At 44.9% G+C, this 19,218-nt stretch overlaps 2 protein-coding genes across 6 annotated transcripts in view; both read left to right on the forward strand.

The window, feature by feature from the left end:
- Positions 1-4,941: 4,941 nt before the first annotated feature.
- Positions 4,942-14,295, forward strand: Dynlt2b (dynein light chain Tctex-type 2B). 2 transcript variants are annotated; one of them, XM_021635306.2, is made up of 5 exons: positions 4,950-5,152; positions 7,045-7,178; positions 8,815-8,884; positions 10,547-10,610; positions 13,779-14,295. In XM_021635306.2, the coding sequence occupies exons 1-5, from the start codon at positions 5,049-5,051 to the stop codon at positions 13,824-13,826; spliced, it is 420 nt and encodes a 139-aa protein (XP_021490981.1). In that variant the 5' UTR covers positions 4,950-5,048; the 3' UTR covers positions 13,827-14,295. The 2 variants fall into 2 exon arrangements, with proteins under 2 accessions (XP_060226208.1, XP_021490981.1); XM_060370225.1 differs by lacking the exons at positions 8,815-8,884; positions 13,779-14,295 and having other exon boundaries at positions 4,942-5,152; positions 10,547-10,608.
- Positions 14,296-15,703: 1,408 nt separating this feature from the next.
- The window catches only part of Pcyt1a (phosphate cytidylyltransferase 1A, choline), a 46,891-nt gene continuing 43,376 nt past the window's right edge, over positions 15,704-19,218 (forward strand). For 2 of the 4 annotated variants that reach the window (XM_021635339.2, XM_021635340.2), the window contains exon 1: positions 15,704-15,858. The gene's annotated coding sequence lies outside the window, so the exon portion shown is untranslated. Of the gene's footprint in view, positions 15,859-15,965; positions 16,120-19,218 lie in introns of those variants that run through there. The other 2 variants (XM_060370220.1, XM_060370224.1) reach the window with 2 other exon arrangements.

Here is a 19,218-nt window from a genome sequence, read left to right on the forward strand (position 1 = left end):
AGGTCCTCTGCAAGAATGGTAAGTGTTCCAAACTACTGAGCCCTCTCTGCAGCCCTCTTAGGTTTTGATGAATGCAGAGGTCAAGGCCTACAGTTTTCTAAAACAGGATGCTGAGCTAGAGCTTGTAAGCCTGGAAGCAGCCTAAACCTGCTCCTTCCTGATTTGTGCACCAGAGCAGCTATGGATTAGATGCAGCAAAATTATTTAGGCTGTGATTAGGCATTGGAGCACTGTGCTCTGCAAACTTTTTGTTTAAGGGGCAGATGGCATTTTAGGTGTTGAGGATCACATGGTCCTTGTGCCTACTAAAGACCAAAAGCAGCCAGGAAGATGTAAATGAGTATGTTGTGTTCCACAGTATCTTTTACATAGAGGTTTTGGAACTTTTTGCTTTGTTTTGCTTTTTGAGACAGGGTTTCTCTGTGTAGCCTTGGCAGTCCTGAACTCACTTTGTAGACCAGGCTGGCCTTGAACTTAGATGTCTACTGCCCCTGCCTCCCACGTGCTGGGATTACAAGTGTGCTTCACCAGTCTAGTTTTCAATTTCTGTGATCTTCATGCGTCACAAAAAAAAACAAACAAAAAACAATAAAACAACAACAACAACAAAACATTTTTTCTTTCTGTTTTGTTTTGAAACAGTCTCACTCTTATCTTATCTGGCCTCTTACTTCAGCCTCTTACAGTGGGATTATAGGAATGTGCCTCACACTATGTTTATTTTTCTTATTTAAAAAATTGGCCTGGTAGTGGTGGCATACACCTTTAATCCCAGAACTTGGGAGGCCAAAGCAAGCAGATATCTCTGAGTCTGAGGCCAGCCTGATTTAAAGAGCTAGTTCCAGGACAGCCAGGGCTACACAAAGAAACCCTGTCTTGAAAACAACAGCTGTGTGTGTGTGTGTGTCTGTGTGTGTAATTGGGATGACAATGATGCCTGTAATCCTAGCACTCTGGAGGCTAAGGTAGGAGCATTAGCGGGCTACCTATCAACCCCTTGCCTGGACTCTGTTGCTGAAGACCACACTTGGATGTTTCACTGAAGGGGCAGAAGTCAAGCCGGTGTTAGCAACAGGCATCACCTTTACTGACTAGCCTATGGTGCTGGAAGGTGTTCTGCATCCTACCTGTGCCTACAATAGTGACCGGGAGATATGGTGGGGCAATAGTGGCACAAATGTTGTGGGAGTAATCAATCACTCTCTAATTGGATCTAAGGCCCACTCCATGAGATAGAACCCATGGCTGATACCATTGGATACCCAAGAACCCGAGACTTGATAGGTTATGGGTCCAGGGGAAAAGCAAATACTATTATTCTGCTAAAGGAACATTGCGATAAAATGACCCCCTAATACCATTCCCCTATACCCATGGGTAGTGTCTTGCTCAGCCATCATTAGAGAAACTTCTTCTTGCAGTAGAGCAGAACTAAACCAGTTACCCCGAGTCGGACACTGCAGCGTGAGTTTAAAGACTTCGTCCTTCCCCTCCCCTCAGGGTTCAGAGCTCTATTCCGAAGAAGAGGCGGAAAGAGTGTAAGAGCCAGAGGTAATGGATGACTCCAAGGAAACAGGGTCTTTCAAACGCAGCAGGACTGAGACCCGTATGAACTCACAGGGACTGTGGCGGCATGCACAAGACCTGTATGTTCAGGCCAGGCAGGGTCCCAGCACTGAAAAGTAAAAATGGCTCCCAGCCCTAACCAAGGAGCTATCTGCAATTGATACCCTCTTCAAAGGAAAAATTAGTTTCCTCCAGGGAATCTCACTCAGTATATTAACTGTACTTCAGGGCAGGCTCCAAGCCCAGGACTAGTTGGTTAACACAAAATGTACTTATCGGGTCCAAAGGAAACTCCAGTTCCCCAATCTCCAAAAGTCAGCTCAAATATCAAGAATGAGCTTAACCTGGACTATAGGAGGATTTCTGATGATTAGATAAAAGTCAGAATTCCTCAGGAACTTGCAAAACTGGTTTCCATCTACCAAAGGGTTTTATTGTAGATGTGAAAATAGTCATTGCTTGTGACAGAAGGGACCTGTGGCTGCCTTTGGCACCTCTCAGCATATCAAAGCTCATGCTGGTCTCCAGACTCAGCTGAGAACATCAGCACGCGGCGGGGGGGGGGGGGGGGGGGGAGGAGGATTTTGAGGAGAGGACATATATAAAGGCCCATGCAGAGTGAGATATTTTTTTGGATCAACATCGCTGCACTGATCTTCGTGTTTTGCAGAGAGCAAGGTTCCAGAGAGCTTCTCCAGGCAATCCAGCTGGGTCTTGCCGCTTTCACTGACTTCCTGTTGTTCCTTTGTGTTGGCGTTTGGACTGGACTGTTGGTATCCTGACTTAGTCTGGTAATCCCCTAACGACCCATCTACCCTAATCAGCAGGAAGTAGATAAAAAAGGACTACAGCCCTCTCCCCTACTGATCTCCTACCTCAAGGGGTTGGAAGGGAGGTAAAGGTGTTTAAGCACACTAAATAAAGTAGGTTTGATGAAAAATCTAAGCCTACACCACAGCTGTTTATTCTCCCTGTAACTCTGCTATTCTTGCTATATCCTGTCTGTACTCTGTCCCTGCTTCTCCCACTGTATTTTCTCTATTCTCTATTCTCTGCTAGTCTCCTCTCTCTCACAGATAGACCTGGCCCTGTCTAGTCTACTGCCAATGTTTAATCTACTTTCTGTCACTGCTCCGTACTCTTCCAGATGCCTTAACCATATCATGGAGCAGTCATATAAAGCAGTTTATATGGAACTCAACGGCATTTTTGTATACTTTTTTTGTTCTTATTTTGCTTTGCTTGGGCATTTCTTGTCTTGTTGGTCTTTCGCCTTTCGCTTGTATATTCTGGTTCCTGCTTTCTGTGTGTTTCTTTTCTTTCTTTCTTTCTTTCTTTTTTTTTTTTTTTTTGAGGCAGGGGTTCTCTATGTAGCCCTGGCTGTCCTGCAGCTTGAGTGAAAATGAGGACACAACCACTTCTAAGTATGGTTGAGGAGGGTTTCATTGTAGATATGAGGGAGAGAACAGCCAGAGGCATCTGGAAGGGTCTAGACTGGCCATGAGAGGAGAGGGAGCTGGGAAGAGCAAGAGAGAAAGCAGAGAGGTGCCAAGACCAAGAGAGTGCATGGGATCAAAAAGGGAATGCAGCCAAAATGGCAGTTATACAGATGACAGGCAAGTGGAGACCAGCCCCTGGGTTAGAGAGGTTTAGGGGTAGGGGGTAGGGTGGCGAGAGTGCTAGAGAGAGCCACAGGTACTAAGTGAGACTTTTCCTGGTTTGCTTTGGGACCTGACAGAACTCCCTTATAGAACAGGTTGGCCTCTGGTCTACGGAGGAAGTTCCAGGACAGCCAGGGCTACACAAAGAAATCCTGTCTTGGAAAAAACAAATAAACAAAAAGAACTTGCTAGTCTCAAACCCTGAGATCTGCCTGCCAATCTGCCTGCCTCTGCCTAGAGAGTGCTGGAATTAAAGGCCTGTGTCACCACGCCCAGGCTTTTTTTTTTTTTTTAAACCTTCTGAAAGAAAGGATCTTGAGTTACTGGGGTAGGAAATGTATTCAAGAGGGCACAGTGAAGAAAATGCTGACATGATATGGTTAAGGTTTTATTGTAGACATGAGATAACAGCCAGAGGCATCTGAGGGAGTCCAGAACAGAGGGGAACTGAACATGACTGAACACAGCCAGGAGACTGGATGTGGCCAGGGCTCTCTTCTAGGGAGCCTGGAGGTCGGCATGCACTTGGATATGCTGATGGGCACCTAGGTAAATTTATGTCCCTTCTGCCAGATGTCAGGGAACCGGTCTTAAAATTTTCTGAGTAATTCTGGCTTTTATCTCACAGCTAGAAATACTATAGTCCAGTTTGAGCTCACTTCTGGATATTTGGGCTACCTTTTGGAGTTTAGAGAATTAGAGTTTCCTTTGGACATGACAAGGGGGTGGGGATGATCTGGTAGAACTGGCAGAGGAGAAAAGCGGGATAAGAATATATTGTATGGGGCTGGAGAGATGACTCAGCTGTCACGAGCATGCTGGTTGCTCTTCCAGAGGTCCCGAGTTCAATTTCCAGCAACCACATGGTGGCTCACAACCATCTATACAGGGATCTGATCCTCTCTTCTGGGGTGCAGGTGTACATACCGACAGAACACTCATTAACTAAAAACAAACAAACAACTTGTGCCAGGGCTTGGTGGCTCACACCTTTAATCTCAGCACTTGGGAGGCAGAGGCAGGAGGATCTCTGTGTGTTCAAAGTCTACAGAGTGAGTTCCAAGACAGCCAAGACTGTCTTGAAAAAAACAAAACCAAAATTATATATAAATTCTACTTGTCTCCAACTTTTCACTCACAAGTTGTCCAAAACCAGAGAGGATAATGTGCAGGGATGTGAAGTAGAGTTTTAACCCCAAACTTGGCATGGAGGGGGCGGGAGAGATGACTCAGAGGTTAGGAGCGCTGGCTGCTCTTCCAGAGGTCCTCGGTTCAATGCGCAGCAATCATATGGTGGCTCATACCCATCTCTAATGAGATCTGGTGCTCTCTTCAGGCATGCAGAACACTGTATACATAATAAATCTTTAAAAATCCTGGGTGGCACTTTGGGGAATTAATTTTTTTTTTTTTTTTTTTTTGCACCGTGTGATCCGTTATCCCAAAACCTAGAGAGACAGGAATACTGGGGCACGGTCGGTTCCCTAGAGATTTCGAGGCCAGTCTGAGCAACGTACCCTGGTCTCCACAAAACAGGAACAGAAGCAAAAGAACAGAGGCAGGGGTTCGGTCCTGCCTCGCACTAGCCGTGAGTAGGTAGACCCAAGGTCTTGGTGAGGGGCGCAGCGCCCCTAACCCCGTCCTCACCCCGCCTCCCCCACCGCAGCCAGCGGGCTTCAGCGCGCCGGTTCAGCGAGGGGGCGTGGCTAGCGACGCATCACGTGAGCGATCCGTTGCCCTAGCGACGTGCTCCCGGACCTCGGGGCCGCCGCCACCGGCTCGGCTGCGCTCCGGAGATCCTCCGGATCCAGACGCGGGGATATGGCGCTGGCCTCCCGCATCCCGTCCTATTCGGAGACCGAGATCGATAAGAACTTCGGGGATCCCGAGAACACCTATATCCTGAGGCCCATTTTCCAGCAAAGGCGCGTAGTGGACGGGGCCCGGCGGGCCGTGCCGGGAGCGGGGCCCGGGGGCGCGAGTGTCGCTGAGGAGACGCGCAGAGGGGCGGGGCTGGGGCGGGCTTTGGCATGCCTGCCGGGCGGCTTCCCCACTGGGCAACTCTGCGGTCTGAGCGGCGGGTCTTCCGGGGAGCCCTAGCCTGGCGCGGTGGGAGGAGCTGATTTCTCGGAGGCTTTAGGGGGTTGCACACGCGGGACGGGAAGAACAGTCTGGGAACAAGCCGCTTGCAAGCAGTACCCCGAGGGTTGCCGTGGGCGCACCTGTGTCGGGATATGTTTGCTTCCCGCATCCGACTTGTCTTTATGCAAAGCCCTTTCTCTGTAGTATCGACTTCCACCCCAATAGGTTGCTGGAATGCTGGAAGACGGCGGTCAGTCTGTAGGCTCCCTCACTAACTTCATCTTTCAAAAGAAAGGGTGTGTGTGTGTGTGTTGTGTGTGTGTGTGTTGTGTGTGTGTTTGGGTACACAAATGCTACTGTGCGCTTGTGACCAGAGGACAAGTTTTGGGACTTGGTTCTGTTCTGTTCTTCCACTATATGGGTCCTGGAGAGTGAACTCTGATTGCAAGAGGCTGTCGAGATAACTCAGTCTGTCCTGGCTTGCTCTGAAAGTTTGAAGACCCGAGTTCAATTCCTACACTCATATAAGACGTCATTGCACACTGAAATCCCATTGATGGAAATTTGAGCCCAGTAATGGGGAAACAGAGATTCTGGGAGTCCCTGTAAGTCCCTGTGAGAGACCCCGTCTCAAAAACTGAGGTGGAGGGCTGGAGCCATGTCTCAGTGGTTAAGAGCGCTGGTTGCTTCTCCAGAGGACTGGGCTCCGCTGCCCCGCATGGCTGCTTTCCAACTGTCTGTAACTACGGTCCCAGAGGACCAGATGCTGTCTTCTGGCCTCTTTCCGGCATTGCATGAGGTGTGCTTAGTCATGCGTTCGAGCAAAACACCCATAAACATAAAGTAAACATAATAAATCTTTCTTAAAAGGGGAGAGAAGCTCTGACTAATGTAATAGCTTCACGCAGCGGTTTCCTCACTGATATAGGAAAATGTATGCTCAGTTTCCTCAGTAAATCTTCTAAGTGTATAGAATGGCATTGAGCTGTGTTTCTCTCATAAACAGTGCAGAGTGAGGATTCTATGGTTCATGTGTGACTCCTTTGAAGAGAGGCTTAGTATCTTATGAAAGATCAGAAGTGCATAAGTGGGGGCTTGAGAGCGAGAACATTTGCTGCTCCTGTGGAATACTACAAAAATAATAAAGAAATATTTTTTTTTAAGATTTACTTATTTTTATCCCCTATGTATTAGTGTTTAACCTGGAGGTATGTATGTGTACCACATTCTGCCTGCATCTGCCTGAATTCTGCCTGCATCTGCCCGCATCAGAAGAGAGCACCAGATCTCATTATAGATGGTTATGAGCTACCATGTGATTTCCAGAAACTGAACTCAGGACCATTGGAAGAACAGTCTAGAAAGACAAGATGTTGAGATGCTAATATGGAATGTCTAATGTTACGTGTGGCACTGCTGACAGAGCCCATAGTCTCAACATACCCGGCAAATGCTTCACGAGCTGAGCTGCATGGTCTAGGATGTTCATTTTGAGCTGCCAATTAGACATCCGATGGAATGTGTATTGGTTGCAAGTTCAGGAAGTCCAGGCCATTGATTCGGACATGGGTCATTAGTTGTTTGCTTGTTTATATTACCTTTATAATGAAAACGTAAGAAAAAGCAAAACAGACAAAACCCAAAAACCTTAAGGCTGCTGATGACAGAAAGGCTGAATGTGAAGGAAAGGTGGCTCTGAGCTGACATTTGGATATTTTCAAATTGTTTGACTTAGGTTTAGACCCTCTGTGGTTAAAGACTGCATTCATGCCGTGCTCAAGGAAGAACTGGCGAACGCTGCATATTCTCCAGATGAAATCCCTTATCTCACAAAACATCTATCAGAAGTCATTAAAGATAAACTGAAAGGTAACCTGGGCTGTACTACAAAAGTGTTCCCTTCAAAACCCAGTTCTACCTAATTCTTGCCCCATTGTTGTTGTTTTGTTTGTTGTCTCAAGACAGGGTTTCTCTGTGTAGCCTTGGCTGACCTGGAACTCACTCTGTAGACCAGCTGGCCTGAAATTCATAGAGATCCATCTGCCTCTGCCTCCTGAGTGATTAAAAAGGTGAGCCACCATGCCCTACCCCAAAACCCTTTTTTCTTCTTTCTTTCCTTTCCTTTTTCTTTTTTTTCCTTCCTTCCTTCCTTCCTTCCTTCCTTCCTTCCTTCCTTCCTTCCTTCCCTCCCTCCCTCCACCCTTCCTTCCTTCCTTCCTTCCTTCCTTCCTTCCTTCCTTCCTTCCTTCCTCTCTCTCTCTGTCCCCTCTGTCTCTTTCTTTTTTTTTTTTTTTTGAGATAGGGTTTTGCTGTGTAGCCTTGGCTGTGCTAGAACTTAACTTTGGCCTCGAACTCATAGAGCTCCATCTGCCTCTGCCTCCCAAGTGTGGGGATTAAAGCAAAACACTTGTTTTAATATTGTACCATCAGAAAACATCCTTACTTTTATCGTTGCCATCCCCTTTTTGTAGTGTTAGGGGTGGATCTCAAGGCCTCTTGCATGCCAGGCAAATGTTCTACCATAAAGTCATGTGACAAATCTGGCCTTGCCCTTCTTCTTACTTTTTCCTTTCTTTTCATTTTACTAGGTCACATGCCATGATTTTTATTCCACCGAGGCCACTCTGTAAGAGTGGAGGATTTGTTCTCAAAACAGTGCTCCATTTTCATCTAATCCATTCTTTAGTATTGTAAGACTCACATGATAAATATAAAGCTACATTTCTTCTGTAGTCTACACTCAATGGAAAACAAGAGGCATTATTAGCAACAGCAGTTTAAGAAGGTACACGTCATAGTAATAAACACTGGGGTGCCAGGATAAATTGACATTTCTTTTAGGGGATTAAATTTGTTACCAAAAAAAAGTGCTTTAAGCACATTTTCTAATACCCGTGTTTCTATGTCACCAAAATAGTCATGCTAAGGCAGCTGAAATGAGTGCTTGCTCCAGTGCCTCAGAAAGTCAAATACAACTCTAAATAACACCGAGAAAGAAATTTGACAGAAGGTAATACTTTTAAAAACATTCAAAGAGCAGTGTTCTTTGTTGTTGTTTTGTTTTAGACAATGTTTCTGTGTAGCCCTGGCTGTCCTGGAGCTCACTCTGTAGACCAGGCTGGCCTCCAACTCAGAAATCTGTCTGCCTCTGCCTCCTGAGTGCTGGGATTAAAGGTATGACAATTTTTAATATCACCCACCCTACCTGTTTACTTGCCATTCATGTTTAATATCTATACGTTTATTTTTTTCTTTATTTTTCCCCCTAGATAGATCATCCTTTGCCCAGGCTGACCTCAAACTGACCAGGGAAATTTAAAGGGAAAGTAATGCTTCTAGGTTTTATTGCAGGTTAACTTAGTGTTTATCTCCAGGTCTCAGACCCCTAACCTTACCATCATTCTCCTTAAGTACCTGAGGGCTTATGTCTATTCTGTTTTGTGTTCAGTAGGTAATTTTAGTATGTACTTGACTCTAGATAATTTTCTTTTCTTTTCCTTCCTAGAATTGGGATATGATCGGTATAAAATGGTGGTGCAAGTAGTGATTGGAGAACAGAGGGGTGAAGGAGTATTGTGAGTAGTTGGGTTTTTCTTGTCTTTATCTGTGCTCCTGGGAGTTATCCATTGTGTGGATAGATGATTCAGTATCAGTAAGCATGTGTCTTTGCAAGAATGAGGAGGCCTGTTTAACATATGCAGGTGTGAACTGAAGAGGTTTTAGCAACTGTATAGTAACAGTCTGGGTGTGTTCCGGGGTTTGAAGTCTTTAGAGTTTTATTTAGTTATAACATTCTTGCTGCTTGCTCTGTGTTTGGATGCATTGCTTAGCAGTCTTTGTCAATAGGGCCTGTCTCTGGCCTCCTGACAATCCATAGTATTTGGTTAGCAGTGCTGTGGGCTGGGGATATAGGGCCTTACAATAGGAGGAGGTAAGTGATTCACCACATCACTACAGCCTCGGCCTCCACAAATCCAGAGATGTTTTCAGAGTGACACTGTGCGTGCTGCAGTGTTTTGTAGTTGAATCTTACACTGATTTATTTGGCTTGGCTTTGTTAGAAGTAGTCAGATTGAGCTCCAGAGAGTACTGGGAGGCTGAGGAGATGGCGCAGCAGATACAGGCACCTGCCACCAAGCCTGACAACCCAAGCTTCATCTTTGACTCAACATATCGGAAGGAGAGAAGCAACTCTCAGTAGTTGCCCTTTGGCCTCCATTTTATGCCATGGCACAAAAGTCCCTTCCCGCTACCCTTTCAGGATTATATAGGACCCAGCATGGTTGCACACCTTTAATACAGTACTCAGGAGGTAGAGGCTTGACAATCTCTGTGAGTTCCAGGGTAGCCTGGTCTACATTGTGAGTTTCAGGATAGCCAGGACAAAAGAGAGACCAGTCTTAAAAAAAAAAAAAAAAAAAAAAAAAAAAAGGAAAGTAAAGAAACCCTCATCTAAAATTTTAGTATAAGTTCAGGAACTAAAGAACTACTCTTTGATTTAGCTTCATTAGTTATAAATACAGTCTGATGTATTTATATCCCTACTGCCCCTAAAGCTATTTTAAAATTCTACTTTTGTTCTTTTCCTGAGACAGGGTCTCACTGTAGCCCAGGCTGGCCTCAAATTCATTATGTGGTTGAGGATGAGCCTGTACTCTGATCTCTTGCCCCTGATTCCCGGGTGCTGGGATTATAGCTTGCAGGACTGTCCCTGGCTTTTGCCAGTGAGAGGGTCTCACTCTGCAGCAACCCTCCTCAGCCTCCCAAATGTTGCTTTTATGGGTCTGAGCCTCCTAATGCTGGTCTAGTTAGAAGACTGAATCCTAGCTCCGAGTTGTCCTTTTCTTGTATGGGTCTCTACAAATTACCAGGTCACATGAAGTATTCTGTTGGACCCTTTGCAAGACTTCTTTTCCTATTATTCTACAGGAATTGAGCCCACTGAAAGTCACATACAAATGCCCTAGGCTGAAGTAATCTATATTGGAGTTCCATCCCAAGTACCAGAGACTAGGCGAGACTGAGCTCTGTAGTTGTCAGGCAGCTGGCTGGAGTGCTGAGGTGGCTAGAGGCCCTGGGCTCTCACCTCTAGCTGCAAGCAGTCACCTACGACTCCCAGCCTTCCTAGTTTCCAGCACACTTTGGAAAGGTTGGAAAGCATGGCCCTGTCAGAATGAAGCAAGTGACTTTGCTTATGGCAGATGTGGACTGCTGACCATTCTTCATTGGTATTTTAGCATGGCTGCTCGCTGTTTCTGGGATGCAGACACGGACAACTACACTCACGATGTTTTCATGAACGTAAGTCCTTGGGAAGCTCCATTCTCCTGCCTGATGAATTATGAGACATCAGATTGTTGCTAAAATAGGATACTGTAGTATTTTTGAGACACAGTTTTTAGATTTCTGGATAAGGTGCTTTTGGCAGAGGGGTAGGGGTTGAGATAGTGTTTCTCTGGGTAACCCAGGCTGTCCTGGAACTGTAGACCACATTGGACTTGAACTCAGGGATCTGCCTGTCTCTGCCTCCTTGGTGCTTGGATTAAAGTTGTGCACCACCACTGCATCAGTGGTTTAATTTTAAACTTTACTATTTTATTTGTGAAAAACTACAAGTAGGATTCATAGACATTTCTAGTTCAGAGAAATGGTGACACAGCTTTTAATAATATAATTGTGCATTCGCCCACAAGGTATTATTAAAAACTAACTTTAGCAGCATGGTGGCGCATACCTTTAATCCCAGCACTTAGGAGATACAACCAGGCAGATCTCTGAGTCTGAGACCAGCCTGGTCTATAGAGTGAGTTCCAGGAGAGCCAGGGATACACAGAGAATCCCTGTCATGAAAAACTAAAACCAACCAAACAAAAACACAAAACAAAAACCAAGGAAAGGTTGGCATGCCTTCCAGTTCAGACAGTAGAGTTCACTGTTGTGAGGAAGGCAGCTGGAGCAGCAGTTCATAGCTGTGGCAATGGGAACTTGTCCATGTTCACAGTAATCTCTCCTCCTCAGTTAAACCTTTCCTGAAATGCTCCCACAGACTTGCCCAGCAGTATTTTTGAGGTGACTCCAGACCTAGTCAAGTTGGCGATGAAGAATAACCATCATAACCACCCCCTTTATAAATCACTGTGTTCTAAACCCCAGTCCTGAAAGTTCCTGTAAGAGTAATAATTAACTTAGTTTAAAGCTGTTTATTTGAACATATCACACTTTACTGAGCTACAAAGTCTTTAAATGAAGATTCTATAAACATAACTTTCCTTCAATAATAATAATAAAATTATTGACTTTATCTTAAAACCACTTTTCAAAACTAAAGAGAAAGTAATTGTTAAAAAGAAGTTAAGTAACTGGCAAAGCAGAGTTCCTTCTGCCTAGTTTCTCTCGGATGCCAGGAACAGAGAAAGGAATTGAATCTCTGTGCTGTATTTAGAAAGCTGGCAATCTTTCCTCAAAAGTGTGTCCTGCATCTCCTCTCTACGTAGCCCATGACACAGGATGAAGCCAGGCTGGGTAGGAGACAGTCAGTCACTCTGCGGTCAGTCTTGCCCCTCTGGTTAGCCATGCTTTGGAGGCCTGTGGTATTTCCGTGTCTTTCATTAGCATCCTGTACACTCTTGCTTCATTTAGTTGATGTGTGGGCTCAGGACTGAGTAAAGTTAGTTTCTGTTGGTTTAACCTTGTACTCTCTCAAGGGCATCTGGGGTGTGGGTAGGGTTGACTCAGAACAGTTAGGGGCTAGAGACATGGCTCAGCAGGTAAAACCACTGGCTGTTTTTCTAAAGGATGCAGGTCCAATTTAGTCCTCACACATCAGCTCCAAGACAGGGTTTCTCTTTGTAGCCCTGGCTGTTCTGGAACTCACTTTGTAGATTAGGCTGGCCTCAAACTCAGAGAGATCTGCCTGCTTCTGCCTCCCAAGTGCTGAGATTAAAGGTGTAGGCCACCATTGCCCAGATTTTTTTGTTTGTTTGTTTTTTAAGAACAATTAGCTGGCATTGTTCTTTAGGTAGTGCATGCCTTTAATCCCAGCACTTAGAAAGCAAAGGCAGGCAAGAAATCTGTGAGTTCAAGGTCAGCCTTGTCTACAGTCTAGTACCAAGATACATAGATGAACCCTGTCTCAAAACAAACAAAACCCAAAATTAATTTATGGTGTATTTCACTAACACATATATGCAGATTCCTTTCTACAATATAAAGTACAATCTTTTTTTAAATTTATTAATTTATTATTTATACAGTATTCTGTCTGCCTGTGAGCCAGCAGGCCAGAAGAGGGCACCAGATCTCATTATAGATGTTCAGGAGCCACCATGTGGTTGCAGGGAATTGAACTCAGGACCTTTGGAAGAACAGCCAGTGCTCTTAACCTCTAAGCCATCTCTCTAGCTCACAAATGTGTTTTATAAAACAGAATACACAGAATATTATAAAACACCCCGTCTATCCTTTCTCTTCCTTATCACTTCCAGTGAAATGGGCATAGCGGTGTATGCCAATGTTCCCAGCACTTGGGGAGTATAGGCAGAAGGGTCAAGACTTCCAAGTCATCCTGGGCTAGCCTTGACAACATGAGACCCCTGTCTCAAAAACAAACAAAAGCCATTAAATAAACACACAGACATGCAAGACAAAGCAAACAAACTCAAAAAGGTTTCATTTAAACACTGGTATGTTATTGGTACATGTGTTCAAGGTAACTTACTTTGATACTTGCTTCCAGAAATCACCCAGCACTAAAGTCCTCTCAGACTGTAATCAGTAGAGTCAGTAGAGCAGAACAGAAATTGGACTAAGTAAACTAGGAAGGGAGCTCCATTTCCAGCTGAGTCACTTTGGTTGACTTTAAGGAAACCACTGGGTTATTCTGAGATTGTATCATGAATATTAGAAAGTAGGTTTTCTAGAGGCTGGGTGCAGCTTCCTAATACTGAGGAACTTATTTAAGAGCATAGAAGCCAGGTTCTTTTTAAAGTAAATTCTGATTAGTAAGTTGAAGTTTGGATCAGTGAATCTCAGTCTGCAGGTTTCCCACATGCTCCTGCTAGTTGCCAGGACTTACAAAAGCAGCAATATAAAGGTGGATGTGTTGGTACAAGGCTTTGATTCTAGCATGTGGGAAGTAAAAGCAGAAGGATTAGAGGTCAAGGGCCATGACTACCTGAGCCCCTATCTCAAATCACCCAAAACAACCCCTGCAAATCCACACACACAGGCACACACCAAAGTGCCACTATGTGAATGAATGGACATTAAAAAAAAAAAACAGAACAAAATAGGCCTTCGACCACCAAGATGCTGTTGTTAGAACAGAGATACTCTGAAAACAGAAGAAAAAGGAAACAAAACTGGCAGAGATCTAGATTATAATGTCAATGTTAATTGTCTGTGTTGACCTTTCTCATAAGCACTAACATTATGGGTTACTGTCTTCTTTCTATTTATTTTTTTTTTTAGGACAGCTTATTCTGCGTTGTAGCAGCATTTGGTTGTTTCTATTATTGAATCTTTGGGAAGAGTGACTGTGACTTTGAAGAAACCGCAGCTTTTTATATTGTTAAATATCCTGACCAAATAAAAATAAGTTGGCACTTTGGTGCCTAAAACCTGTTGTTTTAGGGTTTTTATGTTTAATGATTTGAATTTATTATGCTATCTGTGTTCTTACTACATTTGGACAAAATATAGAGAAAAAGAAGAGGGGAAAATTCATTGTAATATTTCAGCCAACTAGATATTTGGGTGTAATTTCTATTCATTGTTCTTTATAAGATGTAAAAAGAAAAAAACATAAAATGTATTGTTTTCTTCACCCCTCATGTCATGAATAGTTTTTATACTGTTATAGTTTTTATGATTTTCATGTTAGCTTGTATTTATACCATTAGGTATAATGGACCATTTGTGCTCAGTCCTTTCGTTATTAAAGGACTAATTTCAAATTTTTGCACCATTATAAAAATTCACAGATGAATTTGTGCATTACTTTATATTGTTGCTTTTTTTCTTCTTGTCTCTTACTGCTCAGCTACTGGCTATCTCATGGTCTACACAGCTCACTAGCTTAAAGGTACATTTGTTTAGTGTCAGGGTCTGAGAAGTTTCAAGTGTGTATGAAAGTAGAATCCCTTAAACCGGAGATTACAGCCTGGCTGTAGTGGCACACTACTTTAATCCCAGGAGCCTGGAGGCAGAGGCAGGCAGATTTCTGAGTTCCAGTACAGTCAGGACTACAGAAACCCTGTCTTGAAGAAGAAAAAGAGGAGGAGGAAGAAGAAAGACCCAGAGATTTCTATGTTGGCTACAATCCAAACTATTATCTTTGTGATGCCCATCTTTCCCAGACAGGCCCTTGGTGTCTCCTCCAGCTAGGCAGTCTTCTGGATCATTTTATTTGCTATATCCAAATATCTACTTGAACAAATAAAGGGTGTGTTGGATTTTAATATTTTTTTTTCCTTGGAAGCACCTCAGCAGATGCACAAGTTTACAACCATATTCTTAACTCTCAGTTATCTTCAAGTAAAGAATGCAAACAAAAAAAATACATTAAAGTTTTTTTTTCCTCATTTTTCTTCTGTAACGTATCTACACACTTGCCTTACATTTACGAAAATGGCACAGGGTGTGGTTAATGCCTGCATTCTGGAGGCTGAGGCAGGTCTACTGCAAGTTTAAGGCCAGCAGGAGACACACAGTAAGTTCCAGGCCAGCCTGGGGCAACAGCGTTAAGACCTTGTTTAATAATTATTTTTAATCAAACAAAAGCTACCGCTACCGTCTCGCAAAAGGGTTGAAGAGATGGTTTCGCGGTTAAGAGCACTGTCAGAAGGTTAGAGTTCAGTTCTCCCACAAGGTGTTCACAAAGGCCCGTTAACTCCAGTTTCAAGATACCTGTCACCCTGTTTACGGCCTCGTGGACACACAAAATCCCTCCAAAGGTTCGCCGTATGAAGTTGGTCCTCTAGACGGCACAAGTCTGCTTTCTGGCCCTCGCCTCTACTCCTGCTCCACTACTTTCCCAGTCGATTCCTAGGGATCATTTCCCGGTGAGTCAAGCTAGGTCAAAATAACCGGAAGAGGAGGGTGAGCTCAGACCGGAGGGTTCGCGGGACGCAGCTAGCGGGCTCGAATTCTTCCGCGAGGAGGGGAGCCCCGGCCACCCGCGGAAACCACAGCCGGGGTTGGCGGGCGCAAGGAACGCCGGGAGACCGCAGGCCGAGAGGGCCGTCCCCGCCGCCGGCAGGAGGCGCCGCGCACCCGGAATTCCGGGGCCGCTGGTCCCGCGCCGGTCTCCAACGCACTGTTCCGTCACTCCACCCGGCCGGCCCCGCTGGAAGCGGAACTACTGTGTCAGGCTGTGGTTTTCAGGGATGCCGCGGTGGAATTGACAAGTGGGTGGGAGGTGGGCGGGACTTCCGGTCCGCAGTCCGGTCAGATGGTTCCCGGGCGTCTCCCCGCAACCTATTTGACTTGGCTGGTCGGTGACGCGGCGCCGGGAAGGAATCGGACGGGACCGGGGCCTGGGGGAACTGCGGTAAGGACGCCCCGGGGCCGTGTGTGCTTGCGGGAACAAACGCGGGCTGGGACGGTGAGGGGGGTGGGACTGAGGAGCGGGTCACTGACAGCCAGGGAAGTGTGAAGCAGGAGGCTACTGTGACCGAGGTACAGTGACAGCCAGGAGGACTGTGACCCAGGGCTGGCCGCTTGGGAGGGGTCTGCGACCCCGGGCCAGTAAATGCGAGGGACTCTGACCTCGGAGAGCACGAGGCAGAGGCTGCGACGGGACCATGACCGAGTAAGTATGCAGCAGGGACTAGCGGGGGACTGACTGATCGATGGTGACTGAGGGCGCTGACCGACAGGCAGTGACTCTGAGGGCTGACGTGGAGAAGAATGGAAGATCAGCAATTGGGGTTGGCGCTCTGAAGTTGTGTTCGCATACAAAGCGTGAGTGAGGGAACGAGTGAGTGGCCCGGCAGAGGTCCTAAGCAGAGACCGCGCTGGTGTGAGACCTATGAGACAAGAGTTTGATTTTTACCGGCAAACTTGCGTGGGTGAGAAACTTAATTCAGCACTGAGTTACACTTTCTTCTTTAGTAAATGGGAAGTTCAGATTCGGGTTAATGTCTTCCGACTCTGAGTCCCAGTTGACTGTTGGGTTGTGAAGACAGTTTAGTGGACGGGCGACTGAATAAAAAGACAACTGGGCTAGAATAGAAATTTCCACTGTGTTCACATAGTAGGGTTTATGAAATAGGCTTCAGGTCTGTATGTTTGCAATGGTGATGTAAAGTTAGCATCTTACAATTTTACGCAGTAAAATGTAGCTAAAGTTTGAAAACTGGCTGTGGTGACACACAGCTAGAATTTTGACATCCAGAAGGCTGAGGCAGGGGTATTTTGTCTTGGAATTCAGCCTGGTGGGCTGAAGATGTTTGCTTTTGTTTTTTGTTTGTTTCTTTTTTCTTCGTTTTTGTTTATTTGTACCCCCAACCCCCATATACCCCCTCACCCCAGACAGTGTTTCTCTGTGTGACCTTGGCTGTCTTGTAACTCACTCTGTAGAGCAGGCTGGCCTTGAATTCTCTGTGTGACCTTGGCTGTCTTGTAACTCACTCTGTAGAGCAGGCTGGCCTTGAACTCTTGGGCTCCCGCCTGGCCTCTGCTTTGAGGATGCTGGGATTACAAGCACATGCCACCCTGTCCAGCTTTTTGCTGTTTTGTTTAAGAAGCAGTGGATAGGATAATTTCTGAATTTTTCTTTCTGTAATGATTCTATGATTAAGGAACTGCAGGGAAATAAGTATAATGATGTATTAGGAACTGGGACCTTTGCTGGATACAGGCTCCAGCAGATGGGCTTAACTGGAGAAGGCTTTTTGATCATAATTGAGGTGACTATTTATGGCTGAGGACTAAAACTCAGGGTCTTCGTTGGGAAAGCCTAAAGCTATGTTGAAATAGGGATGGTGATAGTTACAGAGGCAATGAGGAGATAGGAGTTTATTGTAGGAGAAACTGCTAGGAATAGGCAACTGAGGAAGGAGAAACTTTGAGGATAGGAGCAAAGCTTGAGAATGGAATAGAAAACAGTCTGCTAAGAATAAAATAGAGGTAAGGAGAGAAATGAGCTTCATATTCTATTCAGTGTTGAAGTTTAGAGACTCTAAACATAAGTAGAACTGCTAACAAAAGGGTATTTGGCCAGATACGGTGGCAGATGTCTTTAATTCCAGCACCTGGAAGGTACAGACAGGGGGATCTCTGTGAGTTCATGGCCAGCCTGATTTACTGGGACAGCCAGGACTACAAAGAGAGACTTTGTCTCAAAAAAAAAAAAAAAAAAAAAAAGATACTGGGGCTGGGCATGGTGGCACACACCTGTAATTCCAGCACCTGTGGGTTACATAGCAGTAAGACCTGGTTTTAAAGAAAATCTGCTGCACCTCTGAACATGCACCATAAATGCATGCATGCCACCTCCACCTCTGAACATGCAGCATAACATGCATGCATGAGCAAGCACACACACAGGGAATCATAATAATAAATGAAAAAAAATTAAATGGTCTTTGATATCCTGTCCAGTGTTAAATAATATGGTCGTAGTCACCTACTATCACGGGGAGAAAAGGACGGAAGGATGATGCTGGGAGTGTCAACAGTCATGAGAGTCTGGCATGGAAAGGCTTTGAAACCATCTCTCTAACTTGATGGTTTTTACACTAAAGGCTAAGCCTGGCACCTAGAAATGATACCACATTGTGGCTAATTCAATTAAAGTTTTAGCTTCTGGTTTTATTTCTTGCTCATTCTCTTTCATGAGGGCTTGAACTGCAGTGGAAATGAGTGTGGTCTCCTCTAAACTATTTTGAGATAGGACCTCTTTATAGTCCTAGCTGGCCTGGAACTCACTGTGTCCCACAGACTAGTATTAAATTCTTGGCAGTCCGAGGTGTGATGGCCCATGTTTTTAATCTCAGCACTTGGTAGGCAGAGGCAGTTGGATTTCTCTGAGTTCAGGACCAGCTTGGTCTACATTATCAAGTTCTAGGCCCTCCAGGGCTACAAAGTAAGACCCTAAAACAAACAGATATGCATACATACATACATATATATATCGATTCTTCTGCCTTACCCTCCTGAATTCTAGAATTTCAAGGGTGTGCCACAATACCCATCTGTACTTCCTTCCTCGTAGAGCCCTTTGTAGATGATTCTCCTGATTGTCTCACCCAGTGCTTAAAACAAAAATCTAGCTAGGCATGGTGGCACACACTTTTAATCTCAGCACTTGAGAGGCCAGGACAGGAGGATCTCTGTGAGTTTGGGGAGCAGCCTGGTCTACGTACGTAGTGAGCTCCAGGACAGCCAGGAGAGAGAGCCAGTCTCAAACAAAACAAAACAAAACAAAACAATCTAACAAGAATTTGAAAGCCAGCTATGGTTGTGTATAATCCTATCATTTGGGAAGTTGAGGCAGGAGGTAAATCCTAGGTTAGCCTGGGCTACATTTTAACTTAAGCACACACTGCATTAATCTGATAGCTATCTTTACTCACTGTCTGCTTTGCAATAGGGAAAGAGTCAGAAAGGTTCTTAAGTGGATATTGCTTGGACTTTGGGGGAATTTCTGTGTTTGATTAATTACATCTTTTTCTAGAAGAGAATATGCTTCAGCTTTACTTATTACAGAAGAGGACACTCTTGGGCGTGGGGACAACTTTACTCCTCTTGAAAACTGTTAGATTTTTGTTTTTTATTTGTTTTAGTTTTTGTTGTTGTTTTTTTAATTTGTTTTTTAAACCGAGTCTGAACTGCAAATTTTCTTAGAAACAAGCCAGCAAAATGGCTTCATACAGGACTGTACTTGCAGCATCTGGGTGGTAGAGAC

This window comes from Meriones unguiculatus, chromosome 17, assembly GCF_030254825.1.
Source record: "Meriones unguiculatus strain TT.TT164.6M chromosome 17, Bangor_MerUng_6.1, whole genome shotgun sequence".
Taxonomy (NCBI): domain Eukaryota; kingdom Metazoa; phylum Chordata; class Mammalia; order Rodentia; family Muridae; genus Meriones; species Meriones unguiculatus.

Excerpts from the sequence above, each read along its gene's own strand:
- Dynlt2b (XM_021635306.2), top strand. The coding sequence starts at position 5,049 with ATGGCGCTGGCCTCCCGCATCCCGTCCTATTCGGAGACCGAGATCGAT. Across the intron at positions 5,153-7,044 it reads AGGCCCATTTTCCAGCAAAG|GTTTAGACCCTCTGTGGTTA; the intron begins GCGCGTAGTGGA and ends TGTTTGACTTAG. Across the intron at positions 8,885-10,546 it reads CAGAGGGGTGAAGGAGTATT|CATGGCTGCTCGCTGTTTCT; the intron begins GTGAGTAGTTGG and ends TTGGTATTTTAG.